Genomic DNA, 19,854 nt, shown 5'->3' on the forward strand with positions numbered 1-19,854 from the left:
AATAAAGACAACCATGCTCGTGTAAATTAGAATAGTTTTGGCTTCCTGTTTCTCAACTTCTTCATTCATGAATCTTCGGTCTGAAACGGTGCTCTCTTTTTTGTAACATTTCGATTAGGTTTCACTTTTGTTTGGTGTTTTTTTTCATCAACCTTCTCACCTTTCAGCTTTTCACTACACTTTTCCTGATCCATTTTCCTAGCTCCCACTCGCTTTCGGTTCAAAAATATCTGTGAACAGTTCGACAGTGTTTTCAAGTGTTTCTTTTTTGTTTTAATGCTTGCAGCTGAATGTACCGCAGCGATACACCCGTTAGTATGTATGTTAAAGCTTGTTTTTTATTTTATAATCTTGTTCTCGTGTGTTTATTTTCACGCATTTTTGTTTAACAATCTTAATACCTACTATGTGTACATGTTTGCTTGTTTGTGTTCCGTTGCATTTTTTTCTCGTTTTTACGGCCACTTCACATTCCATTTTCCTCTTCTTTTCTCTTTATTGAACAATCTTTTATAAGTACTTTTCGTAGCCTTACTCGCAAAAGGGTTTCTTATGTGTGATTAACTCTGTGTTTAGACTGTCTCTGGATGTGGATGTGTTTGTTTATATAATCCAATGTTTCCAATGTGCGTTTTCCGTTTGGAAAGATACCTTAGGTAGGTGTTTGCTGAATAAATTTGTCTAAATCCTTTATCCCTACAAACTTTTGCTGAGGCTCTGCGTTACGTTCGTTCCATTAATTGCTATACCGTATGTGGATGTTTGTGTGTGTGTATCTGTGTGTGTGTGTATGAAAGAGAGTAATGTTAACTCACTTAATCTAGAAGGGTAGAAAAAATAGCTCCCTAGCATCTATTTATCCTAGCGATAATACTGAACGGGAAAAGAGTTACGCAGGAAGGGGGGGGAGGCCGCCGTGTCGATTAAAGATCGGAATCGGAAAAAACGAACGACACGACGGAAGCTTTCCTTGACCCGCTGCTTTGTTTTCTTCTCATCCTTCTCCTCCTCCTCCTCGATGATCGTGCATGATTAACTTTATCGAAAGCATTTCACTCGACCCACCGAGTACAGGGGTGGGGGTAGTAACCCCCGGGGGTTTTTTTTTCCTAAACGGACGAATCAAACGGCGATCAACTTGCGATCACTAACGATCACTCACTCTTCCGGTAGTGCTACAGTAAAGTCGGAATGAAAGAACGGTTTCCGCGATTGTTATGTTCCCATCGTCCATTCACACGTTGTGTGAAGGATGTTTCTATCGTTTTTGCTGTTTACCATCCCGTTGCTGTGCCTTCCCCCAGGACGCAACCAACCCCTCGCCATTAATCTTTGCACTATTTGTTTATATAAAAATATATATTCCATCCTGCCCTACAACGAGTTCGAGTTCGGCCATCTTAAGTGTTCTGCTTGAAAGGAGAGAAAAGAAGTCCGTCCCTTCTGAACGGGCTCAAGTGGGACGGGGGGGTGCAAAGGTGCGGAGATGTGGGGAAAAAACTGCTGCAGTTATTATTTTGCTAGTAACGTGTCCTACGTGTACGTACTCCTTCGACTATGTATAGCTTAATAAATGGATTTTTCTTCTGCCCTCCCACTAGCTAGATAAATTCATCAATTCGATCACTCTAGGGTTGCGCATGTTTCGGAAATATTAGGTAGATTAGGTAGATAACGTGCTATCTGTGTCCGGGTTCTAGTATTCAAAAACGTGTGTGTATGTGTGTGTTTGATTTTTTTTTGTTCACTGATTTTCAAACAACCTCCAACACGAAGTGGTACAGGGGTTTAGAAGGGTTTAGGTGTAGTATATAAGAAAAAAACTGGTATCTGGAAAGTGCTAGTATCATTTAACCGCACAACCGGTACTTGTCCACGGGCTACGATCACACTATTTGCTGGTTTGTTTGTTTTTTGTTTCCTTTTTTTTAGTAAATTGATTTTCTTTTGAGTTCGACTGTCGGCATTTTTTCCATTTTCCAATTGCCTGACTGTTTATTCGTGAATTCGTGAGAGTAGTTGTTTCGTATGCGTAAAGATTGTTTCTGGGAAATTGCCTCTAGTCAGTTTTAATGCGTGGGAAACTGTTTTAACACTCCCATGGACGTATGTTTGTTTTTATTCTTTTTTTCTTCTAGGTTGTTTTGTTTGTTTTAATGCAAGTATTTTCGTTTTTGTAGTTTACAAAAAGATTGCACTCAGCAGCGTGAATGTTTGATTCACCTCATCACGCACGCATCCTTTCTTCCCTGATATGGTACACTACTGCTGTGCAATACGTTGTAAGAAATGTTACACTAAACAAAATAATAAAAATAAAAACAAAACAAAACAAAAAACGAATTACAGAAACTAACGAACTTTGCTACACACAAACAAATGGACACGATTAGTGTGACCACTGTCACCGTTTTGCGGTGCGGTCCCACCCGAAGCATACGAAATCAGCTCATTCCGTAACGGCTAAACGGTACCCCCGAAAAGGCAACCAAAATCTATACTTTTGATTTTCATTCATGATGTTTTCGTTTTTCCTCTCGATTCTCCGGGGTTTTTTTTTATTTTCTCCAATTCCCCAATACCAGCGCGCGTGGCGGTATCGGCGGAAGGTGATAAAATTATGCACCTCTGCTCATCTGTCACGCCCGACGGCACGGTGCGTTACGCAATGCGTTACTTTTGCGCCGGCCGTTACCGCCGAAGGACTTGCCAATTAGGTGACGAACCACCACAGATCGGGGGGTTCGCAATCGTCTGACTTTGAACCATTTCGCCCGTCGCTTGACGAATAAATGGGGCTCGATTTCGCACACGACACACGACACACGTGCTGCCCGGTGAAGCGTGTCCGATGCCAATGTCACGCGATTGCATCGAGGAACACAACATCCAATCGGAATCGAAAAGGACACGAGTTGGCCGTCGGGGAAGACAGGTTGGAAAAATGTGTTGAAAGCTTTGATGCAGTTTGAGAAAAAAACGATCGAAAAATAATGTTCACTCCGGTTTCCGAGGCAGACAAACCCAAATCGATAACAACTGGAAACGAATTGACTACCTTACGCAACATTGGTCTACAGGCTTCTAGTTCTACATGCTACCTAGAGGTATTGGAAAAATCTCCTCCCCACCCACCACCAGCTCAATTCGCCTAAGTCGTAGTGTGTCCGTGAACGAGAGCTTTAGAAGCGGAAACGGTTTTGTTGTAAGAGTAAGAATTTAAAGCATTTTTGGACGCGGGCCCTGCCTAGCGCAGAGTCCGCACAGGTCCTGATCACTGTATTCGTACACTTGTACTTAGTTTCGCTACTGAATTAACGCGCTAGAGTTGAGTGGCACGGCGTCGTCCTACGTCCTGTACCCATAAGAGACTGCGAGGGAAACACAGGTCTTAACCTTTGCGCAGAGATTGGTTGGAAACATTCGCCGTGAACCGTACTTGGTATGAATCTCGGGATAGATTTATCGTTTGCTAGCTGCTTTCTTTTGCCGAACTTAAGGAATACAGTTTCATGCCGTACCGCACTTTCTGTTTGAAAACGAGCCCTCTCCCAGCAATCGCTAGGTCGGTGAAAGAAAAATCTGGCTTTCTTAGCAATTCCTTCCACTGGCAGAAACACGATATCGGTTCATCGTTGCAGGACTTGCCGCTACGCTCTCATCATCTTCATCATCATCATCACCATCGTTTTCATCGTGTATTTATTTCTCTTTCAGTTGCATTAATTCTTACCCTAGCGCTATCCTAATGTTGAAGTTATGTATATAGGTTGTTGGTTTTGTTGTTTACTTTTTTTACTTTTGTCAGTGTGTATCATGCATGCTTGCAATGCGTACTTTGCAGTGAATGTTAATTGTAGAATTAGTACTCCTCCGATTAGTTTCGATGATGTTATCCACTACTCTATCCGCATTGAGCGTGAAAAGGAAATCCTTAACCGTACCTATCATTTGTCATCTATCAATTGCTAATGTTTTGTTTGCTTGCTTACATTGTTGCAAATCGAGAAGGATATTAAATTGGAAATTTCATCTTAACTCTGTCTCTCCACGCCAGCGCTCGTCTTGAATATATTTATATAATTTTTGTTTTGCTCCTCCCCTTTTCTTCTGCCCAAGTGGATCTGTACATCGGGCTGCGATGTACGCATCCCTTCAACCCGTCGATAAAATAGATCTCAACAGCTATCAGCTTCATCAGCTCGCAGTGTCAATTGTCGATCTCCGGGTGCGGGTTTCTAGCTTCGAGAGTGTTCGAATTCATTAGTCTTCTGTAGCTCAAACAGTTGCGCTTTGTGATGAGTAAATAACTCAAATATTTTATACTTTTTCCTTGTGCTCACCTTACCGCACCTTCAGGTATAGCGTGTAGTATTAATTTGATTTCTGCACCACTGTGTTGCATCCCGTTTGATAGTTTGCATTTTCATGTGCTTCCGTTGAAGTCATAAGATGGACGCACCCGGTCACCCCGCTCGCCCCGATAAACACACCACTATGGCTGGTGCCACTATGAGAAGTCGAAAGAACAGTTCACTAGCTCGTCGAAATTGATCTTGCAAATGCTGGTTGGCGTGCGTGGTTTTTAAATGTCATATTTTAATTTCGAAACTTTGTAAAAAGAGATAAATAGTTAGATGTATATATGTATATGTACTTTTGTTTTTTTTCTTGTGTATGTATGTATATATAGTTAGCTTTAATCGCTTTCGTTTCCTATCGCTCAATGATCCTTGAAGCTCCCGCGGATGGGCGAAGCATCATTGGGTTTATCTCTCTCTCTCTTACTTATGAGTTTCTCTTCTGCTTTGTTTTATCTTACCGTCTAGATGTAATGTAACAAAAGTTAACAATCAAATAGAAAATCACCTTATTTTGCCTCGGCCGCGGCATGTTCGCCGACTTATCCATTTTTTTTTTTTTTGCGAGAGAAAGTTTCAACGTTGTCTACAATGGTTTTCCCTAGTCCGTTCCAATTTGAATACAAGTGTGCCTGTAGAAGCGAGACAGTTTGTCCTCTCAGGGAAAGGACGGGAAGAATCGTTTCCCCCCATTTCGTCCGTCTCTATCGAATAAACTCTATTGTAATTTGTGATTTTTATTTTTCATCAATAGAATATAAATAGATACTAGTTTCTGGTTGCAACTACTTCATGTTCTAGAGTAAAAAAGATTCAGTAAAATAAAACAAGAACCACAACAACTGTTCCATGCGATTGCATTCCCCGCAACCCCTTTTTCTCTGTATGTTAGGTGTTAATATTTGCATTGCGAACAATATTATCTTTTTTATTTACACGCTGCTTGCCCTCCAACGCTCTCCAAAGCCAACCAAAAGTTTCGATCGGCCAGCCAAGGAAAGAGAACGAACCACCCCCTCGAATGTTTCTTCTATAAATAATTAGTTTCTATACTGCACTGCTCATGTCTATCATTGCACAACGTGACTCCTTTCATTATGCACTATTAACGTTCCTTTGTTTTAAAATAAGTGCCCTCCCTAATGCTCATACATTGGCAACATACTGAGTTTGCATGTCAATCAATTTTGTTAAGTTATTCTTTAAAGTTTTCCTCGAACAGACGCAAGCCCACCGATATCAGTATAGGACGGTGTTCGAGGGCTTTTAAAAATGGTTTCAAATCACATTTTTCTAACTGTTGTTTGAGTTTTCTGTTTTTTTTTTTTGCCACAACTGTACGCGATTTTTTCTTTTCTTCAATAGTTTTACCATTTGGTACCTATTTTAATATATAATTCTACTAAAAAGTCAGGTATCTGATTAAACTTTTCCATTTTCGATTCACCTTACTGCTGGTTGGCTGGATCTATGTTTTGAATTATCCGAGCAATATAACGCTTCTTGCCGCAGCCTTTACGCTCATTTTAGGTTTCTTGCTAAATCCGTGGAAGTTGAAAAACACTTTCAGAGTGCTACAAATCACTTCAACCTGGTCATCTTATTGATGCTTTTCATTTTGTGTAGAGGCTTCGTACAACAGAATTTTTTTGTTTGAACATTTATATCATCTGCAAAACACAGTTTTAACATCTGCAAAACATATTCATCTGCAAATAAAAGTGAAATTTGTCGAACGTTTTTGGTTCGCAAAAGAAACGAAAATTTACAATAAAAGGTGTATATCACCCCAGAATACCTTATTTGATCGCATCGCTAGCGCCATCTACTGGTTTTAGTTTGAAACAGACTCACTTGCAGTGAATGAAACATTTCATTTGACCGTTATACATTTGAAATGTAAATGAGAAATTCATGGAATCTCACAAAAAAAAAGATTTTTAAAACGTAATAATGGAAGGTTTAGGACACATGTAGCTAGCGTATGCGATTTACAACTCAATGTAAGCGGCTCAACAGATTTTCCTCTAATCCGTAAACTTGAAAACAGGAAAAGTATAACTTAACTTAACGTAAGCGCCTCAAATTGGGTTGAAATGCCTTCACCTATACTGCACCAGGGTACCAGCCGTGCCGTTAGTTCACTTTGGATCGCTGGTATGCGGTACCTCGGGCGTTTCGTGACACTGCAAGCTTTGGAGGTACTCCACCCTGCGTAGGTGGACCAGCCTCTCTTTTTCTGCTCGTTCTCTCTGCAGTCTGTTTTCGGGCGAGGGGAAGAAATGGAAATGAAATTAATAAACCATGCTGAAAGGAACTCATGTTCTATTTTTGAAACATATGTTCACAAACTCAAGCAAAGATAAACAGATTGAAATAGGAACCAAAAGATTCTAAATAGTTTAATTTGGACGAATATCTCACCACGTTTGTCATTTGCTCGTCCCACGTACTGATAGCAAGACAAGAATTTGAATGGACGTTAAATGATGTTATCGGCAGCAGGTAACAGTGAATGTGTTTTAACGATTTAACGATCAACTTATGTACAGAAAAAGATCAACTACTTACTTGTTTTTGGATTGTCTCATAAACTGCTGTATTTTCCTAGCGGCTTGATTTTGTGTTCGTTGCGAATAAGTTCGTCTGCACGAAAAAGGAGGTTTGTAAATTAGTACTACTCTCTCGATAAAACACTAAACGACAACGAGTTAAGGATACCTACTTCAAGGGACCCGATGGACTTGGCTCCTTCGAGCTGGAACCACTCTGCTGATTGTTCTGCTGTTGCTGCTGAGGCGATTGTTGCTGCTTCTGCTCGTTGCGAAAGTTCTGGTAGTACGTTTCGATGCACTGTGACGATGCCTTCTCCTCCTCGCTGCTCGTCACCGGGTGCTGGTTCTGCTGGGCGGTTTGGGACTTTTTGAATCGCTTGTTCTCACAGTACGACCGGTAGCCGTTCTGAATGACCAGCGCGGCCTGCGTCATCTGCCGGAAGTAGGCGTACTGCTTGTAGCGCCGGTAGTAGTTCTGTATCACGACGGCCGCCGTGCGCTCCTTGTCCTGCTCCTCCATGCGACTTTTGCGACCCTTGTAGGAACGGTACGCCTTCTGGATGCATTTGGCCGCCTCGTACAGCTCGCGCTGCTCACGATCTAATGGGGTAAACGTGGGTGAATAATTAGAGAATCAGATTTTCCTCCTGCCTCTATAGCGCTTCTTACCATTTAGTTTAAGGTTGGAAAAATCGGCCTCAAACGGTCGGACATTAGTGTTCGAGGACTGCAAAAACTCCGTAAAGTCCTGCGTGGTTGGAGGTGGACTAGGAGACCCGACGGGATGATCCTGAGGAATCGAGTAACTGGCAGGTGATTGCAGCGGACCGGAAGATGCGGGACTAAGACTTGAACAGGGCGTTCCGACGTCATGATAACTATAACCCAGAAATTATGGTTAACACCGATCGCTCTTCCGCACAAGCAAACAACGTGAGAAACATACCGATAGTTGTGATCACTGAACTCAAAATTGAACTCTTGATCGAACTGCGACGAAGGAAGAGAGTCCAGCAAGGGCTCCATGAACGTATCACTGAGAATGCCCATCCCCGACGTGTCCTCGTTCAACGATTCGGGCAGTGGGCTGCCAAGGTACATGGTTTCTTCTGATTCATTCTGTGTTAAGAGATGGACAACGTTTTCAGGTTTTATTGTTGGACGTACTTTTCTTAACGACCATGTTTGACCTACCTTTATTCGCTCTGGCATGGCGGCAATAATTTGTTCCGCTAGCGTCAGAACTTTTGCATCCGAATCCCCTGCGAATAGATGGATGAATAAAACAGAATTAAAAATCATTTGGTAGGAAAAGATAGTTTTCTCCACCGAATCTAGTAGAACAGTACACACGTACACAAACATTCCACTACAGAATAGATCAAGCAAAAGCGTAGAAAGTATTAAAATAATCAAGCAAGAGTGCTGACTTACCTTTTTACGAAACAAACAAAAAATTTATAATCAAATCTCTTTTCAAATACCTCACTCCTTTTCAATCAAAAATCTTAATGAAAGCTTGTGTGTATTAATCTATTTGCCTTTGTGGAAAACCGTATCCCTCAGTCACAATTAGGAATGTTTTGAAAATGTGAATATATTTTTTATTAATCCAGTCTAGATCATAGTTAGGTCGGTTGGAAATAGAATAGTTAAAGGCTTGTTTTTTGTAGTAGCCATCCACTTGGGAGATCGAACAGTTAAGAATCCAATTAAAAATATTTACATAGTCGACACACAAGAGAAATGGGATGGAAGTATAAGATAAACAAAACGAAAACAAAACGTAGACACCAAAAGAATCTATTTATCTAACATCGAGATTTGAGAAGGATAAATAAAATGAAAACTACACACCCAAAACAAAGTCGGAAAGAAACACAAATGAAACAGAAATAATCAAATTTAAACCGATATAAATGGACTGCAACTATGGAAACAAATCTGTTAGAACTTAAAAAAAGAAGATAAATGATAACACAAAGAGGTAACACTATAACAAAAGATGGTTAAAAATGATTGCAAACTGAACTACTGTCACCCACGTGTACAAAGAAAAACAAAATTCAGAAACAACGTAAAACAAAAACTAAAGACAATGTAAATTGTCTGGACAACTAAACACGACAGAAGAAAACACAACAACCAAAAGGGTACAAATAAACCAAACTAAACCACCGATCAACCACGACAGCTATCCACTGACCTACGGCGCCTCCGACCGCACCACCGCCATTACCACTGCCCCCCTGACCCATGTCCATGCTATCGGGATGCTGATGGTGGCAGTCGTCCTCTTGCAGCGAGTCCGCATCCTCGCACATGGGACTGGTTTCCGTGGCCGAAACCTCACCTGCAGCCGGTGGAGCAACGAGCGTTCGTATGCGTTTCGAATGCGAGCAACATTTTGTCGAATGCAAATAAGGATAAAAGATTATGGAAAAGGAAACATAAATGAGGAAAATAAAAGAATAATTATCAAAATCGGTATTGAACAACACATTCGACCAACGGACAAAGTTCAAACGATCATAAACAATGGTGGATGAATGCCGTACACGGCCCCGTGTGGTTGGCCGTTGAGGTCGTCAAGCACTAACCGCGATGTAAACTAAGTTCTACAGGCGAAAGAGGGAAGATGAAACGTTGGAAACTCGGAACGGAAAAAAACAACGGAACGGAATGGTGACCAAAAGCGATTGGGGAGCGCTAAATGAAGAGTAGTTCGAATGAACGTCGATTACACGCAAGAAAAATTGGTTTTGAACTATGGATTCGGAATCCACTGAAGGCGGGGGACAGTTTGCGGGAAAGCATTTGGAAAGAAGCGTTTAAATATATCGAAAAGAGGTATCTAACTAATGTGTTAATTATGAATTCCAAGCCAGGGCAAATTGGAAAAGATTGTGTACGCTATTAGGGTGAATGTAAGATCGTAGTAGCTTGAGTAGTATATAGGCGGATGAAAAGGTTTGATGCACAGGCCACACCGTCTCGAGTGCTGATGCACCGATGCACTCGTCCGGAATGGACGAACGGAGAGGTTAAAATTATGTTTACGAGAAAAAAAACAATTTGCGAAGGGATCGCTTCCATCCACACCGCAGTGAACGAGATTTCTAGAGATAGAGGAAGAGGAGAGATCGATACTTACACAGCGCAAAGTCCATCTTACGCAGCGGCGACAGAAGTGAGTTGTTGCTGGAGATCTGCGACGGAGACTCCGTGGTGCGTTCGGTGCCGAGCGAAAGGGAGAAGCTGTCCGTGTCGCGATCACCTCCGGCCGTGGAGGAGTTCGCCGTACCGGTGAGGTTCTTTCCACTACCCGCCAGCTGTCCACCGCCGGAAGCAAGTGGAAGCGACATGCTGCGGTCCATGCGATTTGTGCGTTGTGCATCGCGGAATGATTTTCCCGTGCGGCTCACCCCGGACGAGGTACGGCTGTCCATGTTGATTCCGCTGTCGATCGACGAGCGCTTGGAGAGTCGAGCCCCCGGTGGACTTTGGCTAGGGGACGAGATAGTTCTTTGTTTAGAGAGTGTGGTTGACGTTCGACACAACGGTTCGAACCTCGAGTAAACGGCACCGGGACGCAGGAACACCCCGTCGTGGCTGCGATTGCTGTCGGAGTTCGGTGACAGGGCGTTCGAGAGCATCGGGTTCGAGTTGGTATTCTCGAGCCCGTAGTGGAGCCCGGACTGCTGCTGCGAGCCACTGCCGGACGAACAGGAGCCCTTCATCTCGCTGTACGGCGACAGGGCGTTCGGCGAGAGGGACGGGTTGAAGGCCGCCACCAGGCCGAAGTTGTCGTTACTGCAGCTGTCACTGTTGGTACCGTGCAGGCCTTCGCCGTAGCTGAAGATCTGGTTCAGGTTCAGGAAGTTGTGCATCGTGCTGGCCGCGTCACTCAGCATCGACGCGCCATTGCTGTTGCTGTTGCCGTGGTTTAGGTTGTTGTTGCTGTCCGTGCCCTTGCCGTCGGCGGTCGCTGCGTTGCTGTTCCCGTCGGTCAGGTTGCTCAGCAGATCGGAGGCGTCCCGGGCGGAAGGAGAAGCCGAGGGCGATGACGCGCTGGAAGAGTGATTGGAGGACCCGGCTGCTGCCTGCTGTTGCGTTGACGCACCGGCCGTCGAGCTAGATGTGGTCGAAATGGACGACGAAATGGAGGCCAGCGTCGGGATGGAAGCACTGGTCGGGGTTCGCTGGGCGGCCGATATCCGCTCCTTCTCGTGTCGCTCCAGCTCACGCGCCAGCTCACCGTGGCCGTAGTCGCGGGCCACCTCCACCGGGCTCTTCTGTGCGTTCGTTCGCACGTTCAGCGCGTTCTGGTTCCACTTGTACAGCATGATGGCCGTTTCCGTGTGACCTCGGGCACAAGCAAGAGTCTACCGAGAAGGCCAAACACAGTATATGAAGAAGAGGTACCACAAACACAAGGAAGTGTTACTTACCAGCGGGGTGTGTCCGTCCTTATCCTGACTGAGTGCGTCGATTTCCGCCTCCAGAATGACGTTCGAGTTTTCCGCCTTCCAGGTCAACATCGTGCGCACCAGCTTGGCATAACCGAGGGCTGCCGCGAGGTGCAGTAGCGTCATGCCCTGGTGCTTATCGATGAACGGGCCGGGCGTAACCGAGCGCCACATCTTTGACGTGAGCGTCTCGCAGTAGTTCACCAGCCGATCCTCAAAGTTGTTCTGCTTGAACAGAAGAGTATCTTCCGGCTGGAAAAAAAGGCGGCGTTAGTTCTCACGGAGCTCCTGGTTCATGTACAAGCTTTGAGCTTACCAACTCGCCCGGTTCCACCTTGATCTGCAGCTTCTCGTCGATCGACTCGAGCCGGTTGAGCAGGTTGAACTTGTACAGCATATCGTTGCCGTTGCCCTCGCACTTCGTCTCGAACTTTGGCGGAGATTTGTACTCAAAGTTGACCGCATTGGATATCACAAAGCCATCACAGGCGACCTGCAGCGTCACGACGCCGACCTCGTGCGCCGGACAGTAGCACCGCAGCACCCCATCCTGCACGAGCGTCGTCGGCACCGGGAACGAGTCGAATAATACTGTATAGGCGGAGCTGGCACTCCACGGCCCGGTCACCAGCACCTTGATGCCACCCTCCGGGTAGGCCCACTCCGGGCTGAAGTCCGTTATGGTGGACACGTTCGAAAGCGACTGCTGCTGTTGCTGTTGCTGCTGCTGATGGTGGTGGTGTTGCTCGCTGGCCATCACATTCCGTGCGGATGACAGCTTAAACCGGCTCAGCTCGCTTCCACTGTCCCCGCCGGCAGTCTCGTCCGTACCCTCATCGCTACCGTCCCGCAGGAACTCACTCTTTGCGTCCAGCTCGAGCTCCGGGAACTCGACCAGCATGTCGAACGCGTCCAGGTTCACGAACACGTCGTCATCGACCGTCCCATGGTTGTCGCCACAGTTCTCGATGAAGTCCATCGGGTTGATCTCGCCGTTCATCGCGTCATCCGTGGGCGTACTATCGTGACCGGTTACATGTCCCCCTAGCGGCATATTCGCACTCAGCGTCTTCTGGATGTCCTCCTGCGATAAGTCGAGCGTTTCGTTGAAGAATGGTAGATTGTCGTGATGGTGGTGGCCGGAACCACCGGTTCCACCGCCTCCACCGTTCTCCATCCCACCCTGCACCGGGCTTGCCATCGGCGTGTGGTTCTGATAGCCGAAGAGACTCTCGAACGATTGCTTGCTGGAGGTAGACCCTCCGTTGGCTCCGTTCGAGGACGAGGACGAGCCACTCGACGATTGACGCGTCTGCTGTTGCTGCTGCTGGTGCTGGTGCGAGAGGGATGGCACGGGTGAGGACGAAGCGTCCATCATTTCCTGCTTCGTCGAGGATCCGCTTTCCGTTTTGATCGCCTGATCGGACTCTTTCTCGTTCGGCTTCTGGTGCTGCGATTGACACACGAACGATTGTTGTTGGCCGTTGAGGATGAGTAAGCTGCCCGGTGCTCCAAGATTCTGCCAGATCGAATATTTGGTAATCCATTAGAACAGTGTGAAGTCAAAGAAGAGTGCGTTTAACAAACAACTATTCAAGATTTCCTTTCATTTCTTTTAGTATTATTGTTAGAAACACTTTGCTTCTAACGACAGCTGTCAATTCGGCTTAGAACAGACAGCCTGATGATAGTGATAAGCCAAAAGGGAACTTCATCGATCAGCTGACGGATCGGCTGATCGAGAGGAGCGATGACCCTTGGCGTCGGCTTCGCCGGCAGAAGGCTATAAATAGGGCACGTTTGGGCGCAATGAGCGAATTGTGCAAACATAAGCGTTTAATAAAAAGACTAATTTTTTGGTTCCGCACCACAGCGGTTCCTAAGGAATTCTTTTCTTTATTTGCTTTTGCACTACGTTGGAACCGTTTCCAACATTCCAAAAAATTATAGTCTTTAGAGTTTTATATATAAAACTCTGTTACTGTAAAGGATTTCGAAAAATCCATCATTTCGGGTCGGGTTGTTGGAACCGCTGTAATGTATCGGTCCAACGAAGCTGTCAGAACGGAAACGTCGCCGCGATGGCGATGTTTTGGAAATATATAAAAGGGATCGAAGGATGCGCCTTCGTCCTCTTAGTAAAAACGTAAGCGAGAAAGCCAGACAATTTTTTGGCTATTGCGATTACAATAAAAAGTGTTTTCACAAAGGCAAGAAAAGCTGGTGCCTTTCATTTATTCCCGCGAAGAGCATCGTTAAAGGCCATCTTTAACAATTATGTTACTAAAGTGTTTAATATATGTGAGCAAATTGTTTCTCATCTTTGCGACACAATATTCAGATAAATTTAACAGCACTGGAAAGGTAATTGTGTAAGGTATCAGAATAAATAACCAGGGATTGCTAAACCCAATGATATCGAACTAAGAGACCAATCCGTTATCCATCTTTATTTTCAACAAGTTTGAAGGATTTTATACAGTATGCAACCTCGTAGGAAGGATCAGTTTACAGGAGTTTCAATGAATAGGGCAACATTTAACAAATTCATTGTAATCTTAGCCAATTAAACTTAGAAAACTAATTGATAAACATGATTAGGGTTTGATCGAGCTTGCCGTCAGGTCGGTCGCAATCGCTTGTGACCGGAGTGTGCGCGTCTGAGTTGGTACGCACGGTACCAACACTCAGTGTGGAGTATTAGCCAGACTGGGACCGATGGGCATGCCAACAGGTCACAGCTCCCAATAATCTCCAAAACTAATACGATAGAAAACTTGGCGTGCTAGAAGATGTCCTACAAGAGATACCGTGGGTCGGTCTCTTTACAGGATCTTAAAGCTTGTAAAGTATAACACACAAAACGGATGTTTTTCTTTTCCAAGTAATCCATATATTTTCAAATTTCTGAATGAAACGACCCTAATCGGCGACGAGTTGCATTAGTGATGTCTAACTGCGGTTCCCTTGGCAAAAGGCCTGAATGGACTACTCCGTTCAATTCAATACTTTTTTTGCTATACCTCTTCGCCATTCGTTCTGTCCCATTCATGTATCGTTGCCATTCATACGTACGTGGATCAATGCCACTTCGAACTTCGAAGTGCCAATTCGAACTTCGAAACTAATCTAACTAATTCTGGGATTGCCTACATTTCGGCGCAACCCAATTTGAATACGCAACATCCTGCCACCTAAAATTCTACGAATTTTACTAATTCACTAATTTGCTTTCTCTTCAAACATTGGCAACGGACAAAGTTTTACTATTGGTCGAACCATTTGATTTCCCTGTCCTGTCTTTAATGTGACGACGCGAGTCACTCCATCCTTTCCCGGGTGGATCTCCATTACACGTGCTAAAGGCCATCTCGTTGATGGTACATTTTCCTCTCTAACTAACACCAGCGCTCCTGGTTGAATCTGTGCTGTTCCCGGTTTAAGCCATTTAGCCCGGGGCTGCAATTGCTGCAGGTACTCTCGATGCCATCGATCCCAAAAACGCCGTGTCAGTTGCTGAACGTGTCGCCAATGCGTTAAACGATTCGCAGGGAGCTGTGACACGTCGATGTCCGGTATCTGGAGAGGATGTGTGCCCATCAAGAAGTGTCCCGGAGTCAGCGCCTCGACGTCAGAAGGGTCATCCGTCAGGGGTGTGATGGGACGGGAGTTGAGGCAGCATTCGATCTCATGAAGAACGGTTGTCATATCCTCGAAAGTTAGAGATGAGTCCCCAAGCACTCGCACCAGATGATACTTCGCTGATCGAACCGCAGCCTCCCAGAGACCGCCAAAGTGAGGGGAGCGTGGAGGGATGAACTTCCAGGTGATGCCTTTCTCCAGAACCCACGAATTTACGCTGCGTAGATGCTCTGTAGAATTAAATAACTTGTAAATTGCATTAAGCTGGTTCGCTGCACCCTTAAAGTTGGTCCCGTTGTCCGAGTGAAGTTCCGCTGGTAGACCTCGCTTTGAGACAAAGCGTCGAAGAGCGGATAGAAACGCCGCGGTGCTTAAGTCGGAAACCAATTCGATGTGGACTGCGCGCGTGATGAAACAGATGAAGATCGCCACAAACGCCTTTGTAGCCGATGCGCGCCGATGAACTCCTTTCAAGTACACAGGTCCGCAGTAATCAATACCGGCGATGGAGAACGGTCGTGCTGCGGTTACTCGCGTTGCTGGTAGATCTGCCATTAACGTCTCGGTCATCGGAGGACGGCAGCGAAAGCATGTATGGCACTGTCGATATATTTTTCGTGCCAAATTTCTGCCACCGGTGATCCAATATTTCTGTCGAAGTGTGCTGAGCATTAACTGCGGGCCAGCATGCATCAATGTTAGATGATAGTGCCACATTATGAGTATGGCCAATGGATGATTGCCTGAAATAACCATCGGATGTTTGGATTCTATCGGCAGCGTTGAATTTGCTAGACGACCGCCAACTCGGATGATGCCATCGCTGGACACTTGCGGGTGCAACCATTTCAGTGGTGATGATGCGGATACAAACGAGTTGCCCCTTAACGCCTTCAATTCCGCCTTGAAGGATTCACGTTGCGCCAATCTGCACAAGATTTTTTCTGCTTCTTGCATATCCGTGGTTGTCAGTCCAGGTTGTTCGTAGTTCACTTTGCCAGATTTTTTATTCAGAAACTGAACCCAGTAACTGATCATTTTCCTCAACCTTGAAAATGATGAATACAGCATAAATATACGATGGTTCGGTTCCTCAACCGCGTGAAGAATCGTGAGTTTCCTCTCTTCTGTGATGATGTCTGGATCAGTGTCTTGATCCGATGCTCGATCAAGTGTTGGAACTGGCCATTCTGATTCTGGCTGCACAAGCCAGCTTGGTCCCTGCCATCATTGGTTATTGTTGATCAAATCTTTGCCGTAGCAGCCTCTTGAAACCAAATCTGCAGGGTTGTCCTTACCAGGAACGTGTCGCCAGTTACAGCCGATCGTAGCTTGCTGGATGGTTGTCACTCTATTGGCAACAAAGGTTTTCCACCGATGTGGAGATGATTGCAGCCACTGTACAACTATCATGGAATCAGTCCATAAAGTTGTATCCACCTTGAATTCTGTCGACTTGCTAACGATGTTTAATAGATCCGACGCTAAAACCGCTCCACATAACTCCAAACGAGCTATGGAATGTTTTGAAGATAATGGTGATACCTTTGATTTTGACGCTAGTAACCCTGAGGTTATCATTCCCGATGATGTTATTGATCTCACGTAGCAACATGCTCCGTAACCTGCTTCAGATGCATCGCAGAAGAAATGTAACTGAAGTCCATTTATTCCTTCATTGATCGTGACTCGTGGAACCTGGATGTATTGCAGATACTTCAGCTGACAACAAATCTTACTCCATTCTTGATGAATTAAGGAGGGTACTTCATCATCCCAGCCCCATCTCTTCTTTTCTGTTGTCTTCAAACTCCATATTTTCTGCATCAATTGCTTAGCTAGTGCCTTCACTGGGTCTAGCAGTCCCAACGGATCAAAAATACGAGCGATTTGTGATAATATCGATCGCTTCGTGTTGCCAGTTTCGGAGATGTTTATTTTAACACGAAATGTATCCGCATTTGGTTCCCAGATCATCCCGAGTGTAGAAAGCGCTGCTTCGGATTCATCTTGTAGCAAGGGACTGGCCAAAGATTCTTCGCCTATGCCTTGTAGAACATTCGGATTGTTCGATGCCCATTTTCGCAAACAGAAGCCAGCCTTAGCAACCATATCAATAACTTCCCGCTGTAGTGTCTTTGCGGCTTCAACAGTGGTTTCTCCCGAAATAAAATCGTCGACGTAAAAATCGGACATTTTGGCTGCTGCTTGAGGAAATTGGGCACCATGATCTACGGCGGTTTGCTGCAGCGATTTTATTGCAAGATATGGTGCCGCTGCAGTGCCATAGGTTACCGTATTCAGTTCATACTCTTGAATAGGCATGTCTCTCGATGGTCGCCACAATATTCTCTGCAGATGTCGATCTGACGGATGTACCCAAATCTGCCGATACATTTTAGCTATGTCGGCTGTGAGAGCTATAGGCTTCGTCCGAAAACGGATTAAAATTGTTGTTGCTTCTTGCTGAAGAGTTGGACCTACCATGAGTGTGTCATTCAATGATATACCGCTTGACGATTTGGCTGAAGCGTCGAAAACCACACGACACTTGGTGGTGCTGCTATCTGCCTTAAACACTGGATGATGTGGCATATAATACGCGGTGCTGTGCCCATCACCTTCCTTTGATACAACACTCATGTGTCCCAGCTCTTCGTACTCCTTCATGAATGCGGTATATGCCTCACGAGTACCAGGTTCTTTGTCCAATCGTTTTTCAATTGCTAACAAACGTTTAGTTGCCATTGATTTTGACTCACCCAGTGAATTTATCATGTCGGCCTTTTGTGGCAAGCGAACCACAAACTTCCCATCGTCGTGGCGTGTTGTCGTCTCTCTGTAGAAGTTTTCACACGCTGTTTCCTCGATGGTCAAGTTGTTGTTGGTGTCTGCATCCTCAATCGCGAAGAACCTCTCCATTAGCGTTTCGATGCTGGTCAAGACGACTGCGTTGTTGGCTTGGACTGGTGGTGATGGGTCGACCTTGCCGCTGACGATCCAACCAAAGACGGAATTGATTAATGTTGGTTGGTTCTCACCTAGCTGGATCTTCCCTGTCTGCAGCAACTCAGCGAATAGTTCCGCTCCCAGGATCATGTCGACTCGCCGACTGTGGAAGAATGTAGGATCTGCTAACGCAATTCCTTCCGGAATTTTCCACAAACCAGGAACGGTCACTACTGGTAGCTCAGCCGTGGGTTTAGGCAACACCATGCATTCGATGGTTGCCGTATAGTCTGAGCATCTTGATTTGACTATGGCTACCACTTTCTGCTTTGCTGTAGTCACAGGTTCAGCGCCGACTCCAACGAGTGAAACATGAGCCGATTTTATTGGCAATCGAAGCAGTTGGGCCATGCTTGCCGAAATAAAGTTTAACTGCGAGCCGCTGTCTATTAGGGCTCTTGCTTCATGAGCCTTGCCCGATCGGTCGATCACTAAAATAACTGCTGTGGACAACAATACTGTCGCGTTCGCCGTATTTGAGCACTGCATGCTTACCGAACCTTGGTCCACACTAGTTGTTGGTTGGAGCTGCTTTTCCACTCGAACAAGGTGCAGCAAATAATGATGGTCTTTTCTGCATTCCTTGCAGAACCACTTAGATTTGCATTCTCGCTTGTTGTGCCCTTTAGCGAGACATCTGAGGCAACGCTTGAGGCTGGTTACCTTGTCAATCCGCTGCTGTGCGTCCATCTCCAAGAACTTGCTGCATTTGTATAATGGATGTTGTTCTTCGTGGCAAACCTCACAACCATTTTCCGCAACTGTACACACTCTCGCACTCTTCACTCGTATATTGCTGGGTCCTCCAATTGAGCATCTTTCTAACACTTCACTTTGGGTCTGGATGAATTGCAGCGTTTCCGTCAGAATTGGAAATTCGCCGTGGTTTAGTGTCCGCTCCCAAAGCTTCCGTGTGTCTGGATCTAAGCACGATACCACTAGTTGGTTGATTATTAGAGCGCTAGTGTCGTCGAGTGGCTTTCCCATTTGAGCAAGCCCATCAGTGTGCATTCTGCACGTCTCGACGAGTGCCCGCAATCCTTTGGATGACTCCTTATCCAGCCGTTTCAAGGCGAGCAATCCCGCAATGTGAGATTCCACAATCACTCGGGGATTTTCGTACCGGTTGGTCAGGAGCTGCCAGGCAGTCTCAAAGTTGTTATTACATATCATACTGGCATTTAATATGCCTGCCGCTTCTCCAACCAATGCTCCATTGAGGTTGTGCAGTTTCACTGCATCTGAATGGTTTGTGCGAGCCAGAAGATCGCTGAACAACTGTTTAAATTTGGGCCAATTTTTATATTGCCCATCAAATGTGGGTATTGGCATTGGTAAGTGCACACTCTGCGTAGGAGGCACATCGCACTTTTTCTCCGGATTGCTTGCGAGCAATGTTAATTGGATTCCCTCTACGAGAGCTTCGAACGCAATAAGCCGAGCGTCGTGCTTCTCGTATTCATCCACTGTTGCTAACTCCAACCTCTCGACGTGAAGCTCCTCGTACTGCACTCTGCAACGCTCCAAGATGCTGCTGCGTAATTTGATGACTGCTTCCGTAGGGCGGGTGCCAGCTGCCTTTTCGTCGTCCATTTCTGCACTCAATTTCTCCACCTTACGCTGAACGTAGTTCATGCGATGCCGCAGAGAGTCCGATGACTTAGCCTTGGGCATTTTGAAGCCTTGAACTGTGCTTCACACTACACACACACTATATTCGCGGTATTCGAACGACGCGTTTTACTTTCGACCCGATTTACTCGAATGTTCGCGGATGATCCCACGTGGGATCAGGATCCGGTTCGAAGGACCAAATGA

General features: G+C 45.5%; 1 protein-coding gene across 1 annotated transcript in view; it reads right to left on the reverse strand.

Moving 5' to 3' along the window:
• Positions 1-6,485: 6,485 nt before the first annotated feature.
• LOC131265108 (uncharacterized) overlaps positions 6,486-19,854 on the reverse strand; it is a 130,131-nt gene continuing 116,762 nt past the window's right edge. Inside the window, exons 8-19 of the mRNA XM_058267370.1 lie at positions 11,702-12,904; positions 11,368-11,637; positions 10,487-11,301; positions 10,071-10,423; positions 9,123-9,269; positions 8,111-8,178; positions 7,863-8,035; positions 7,586-7,794; positions 7,087-7,516; positions 6,933-7,007; positions 6,786-6,813; positions 6,486-6,620 (exon numbers count right to left, since the gene is read on the reverse strand). Coding sequence (XP_058123353.1) covers positions 6,498-6,620; positions 6,786-6,813; positions 6,933-7,007; positions 7,087-7,516; positions 7,586-7,794; positions 7,863-8,035; positions 8,111-8,178; positions 9,123-9,269; positions 10,071-10,423; positions 10,487-11,301; positions 11,368-11,637; positions 11,702-12,904 — 3,894 coding nt within the window. The 3' untranslated portion in view covers positions 6,486-6,497. The remainder of the gene's footprint in view (positions 6,621-6,785; positions 6,814-6,932; positions 7,008-7,086; positions 7,517-7,585; positions 7,795-7,862; positions 8,036-8,110; positions 8,179-9,122; positions 9,270-10,070; positions 10,424-10,486; positions 11,302-11,367; positions 11,638-11,701; positions 12,905-19,854) is intronic.

Source organism: Anopheles coustani, chromosome 2 (assembly GCF_943734705.1).
Source record: "Anopheles coustani chromosome 2, idAnoCousDA_361_x.2, whole genome shotgun sequence".
NCBI classification, from domain to species: Eukaryota; Metazoa; Arthropoda; class Insecta; order Diptera; family Culicidae; genus Anopheles; species Anopheles coustani.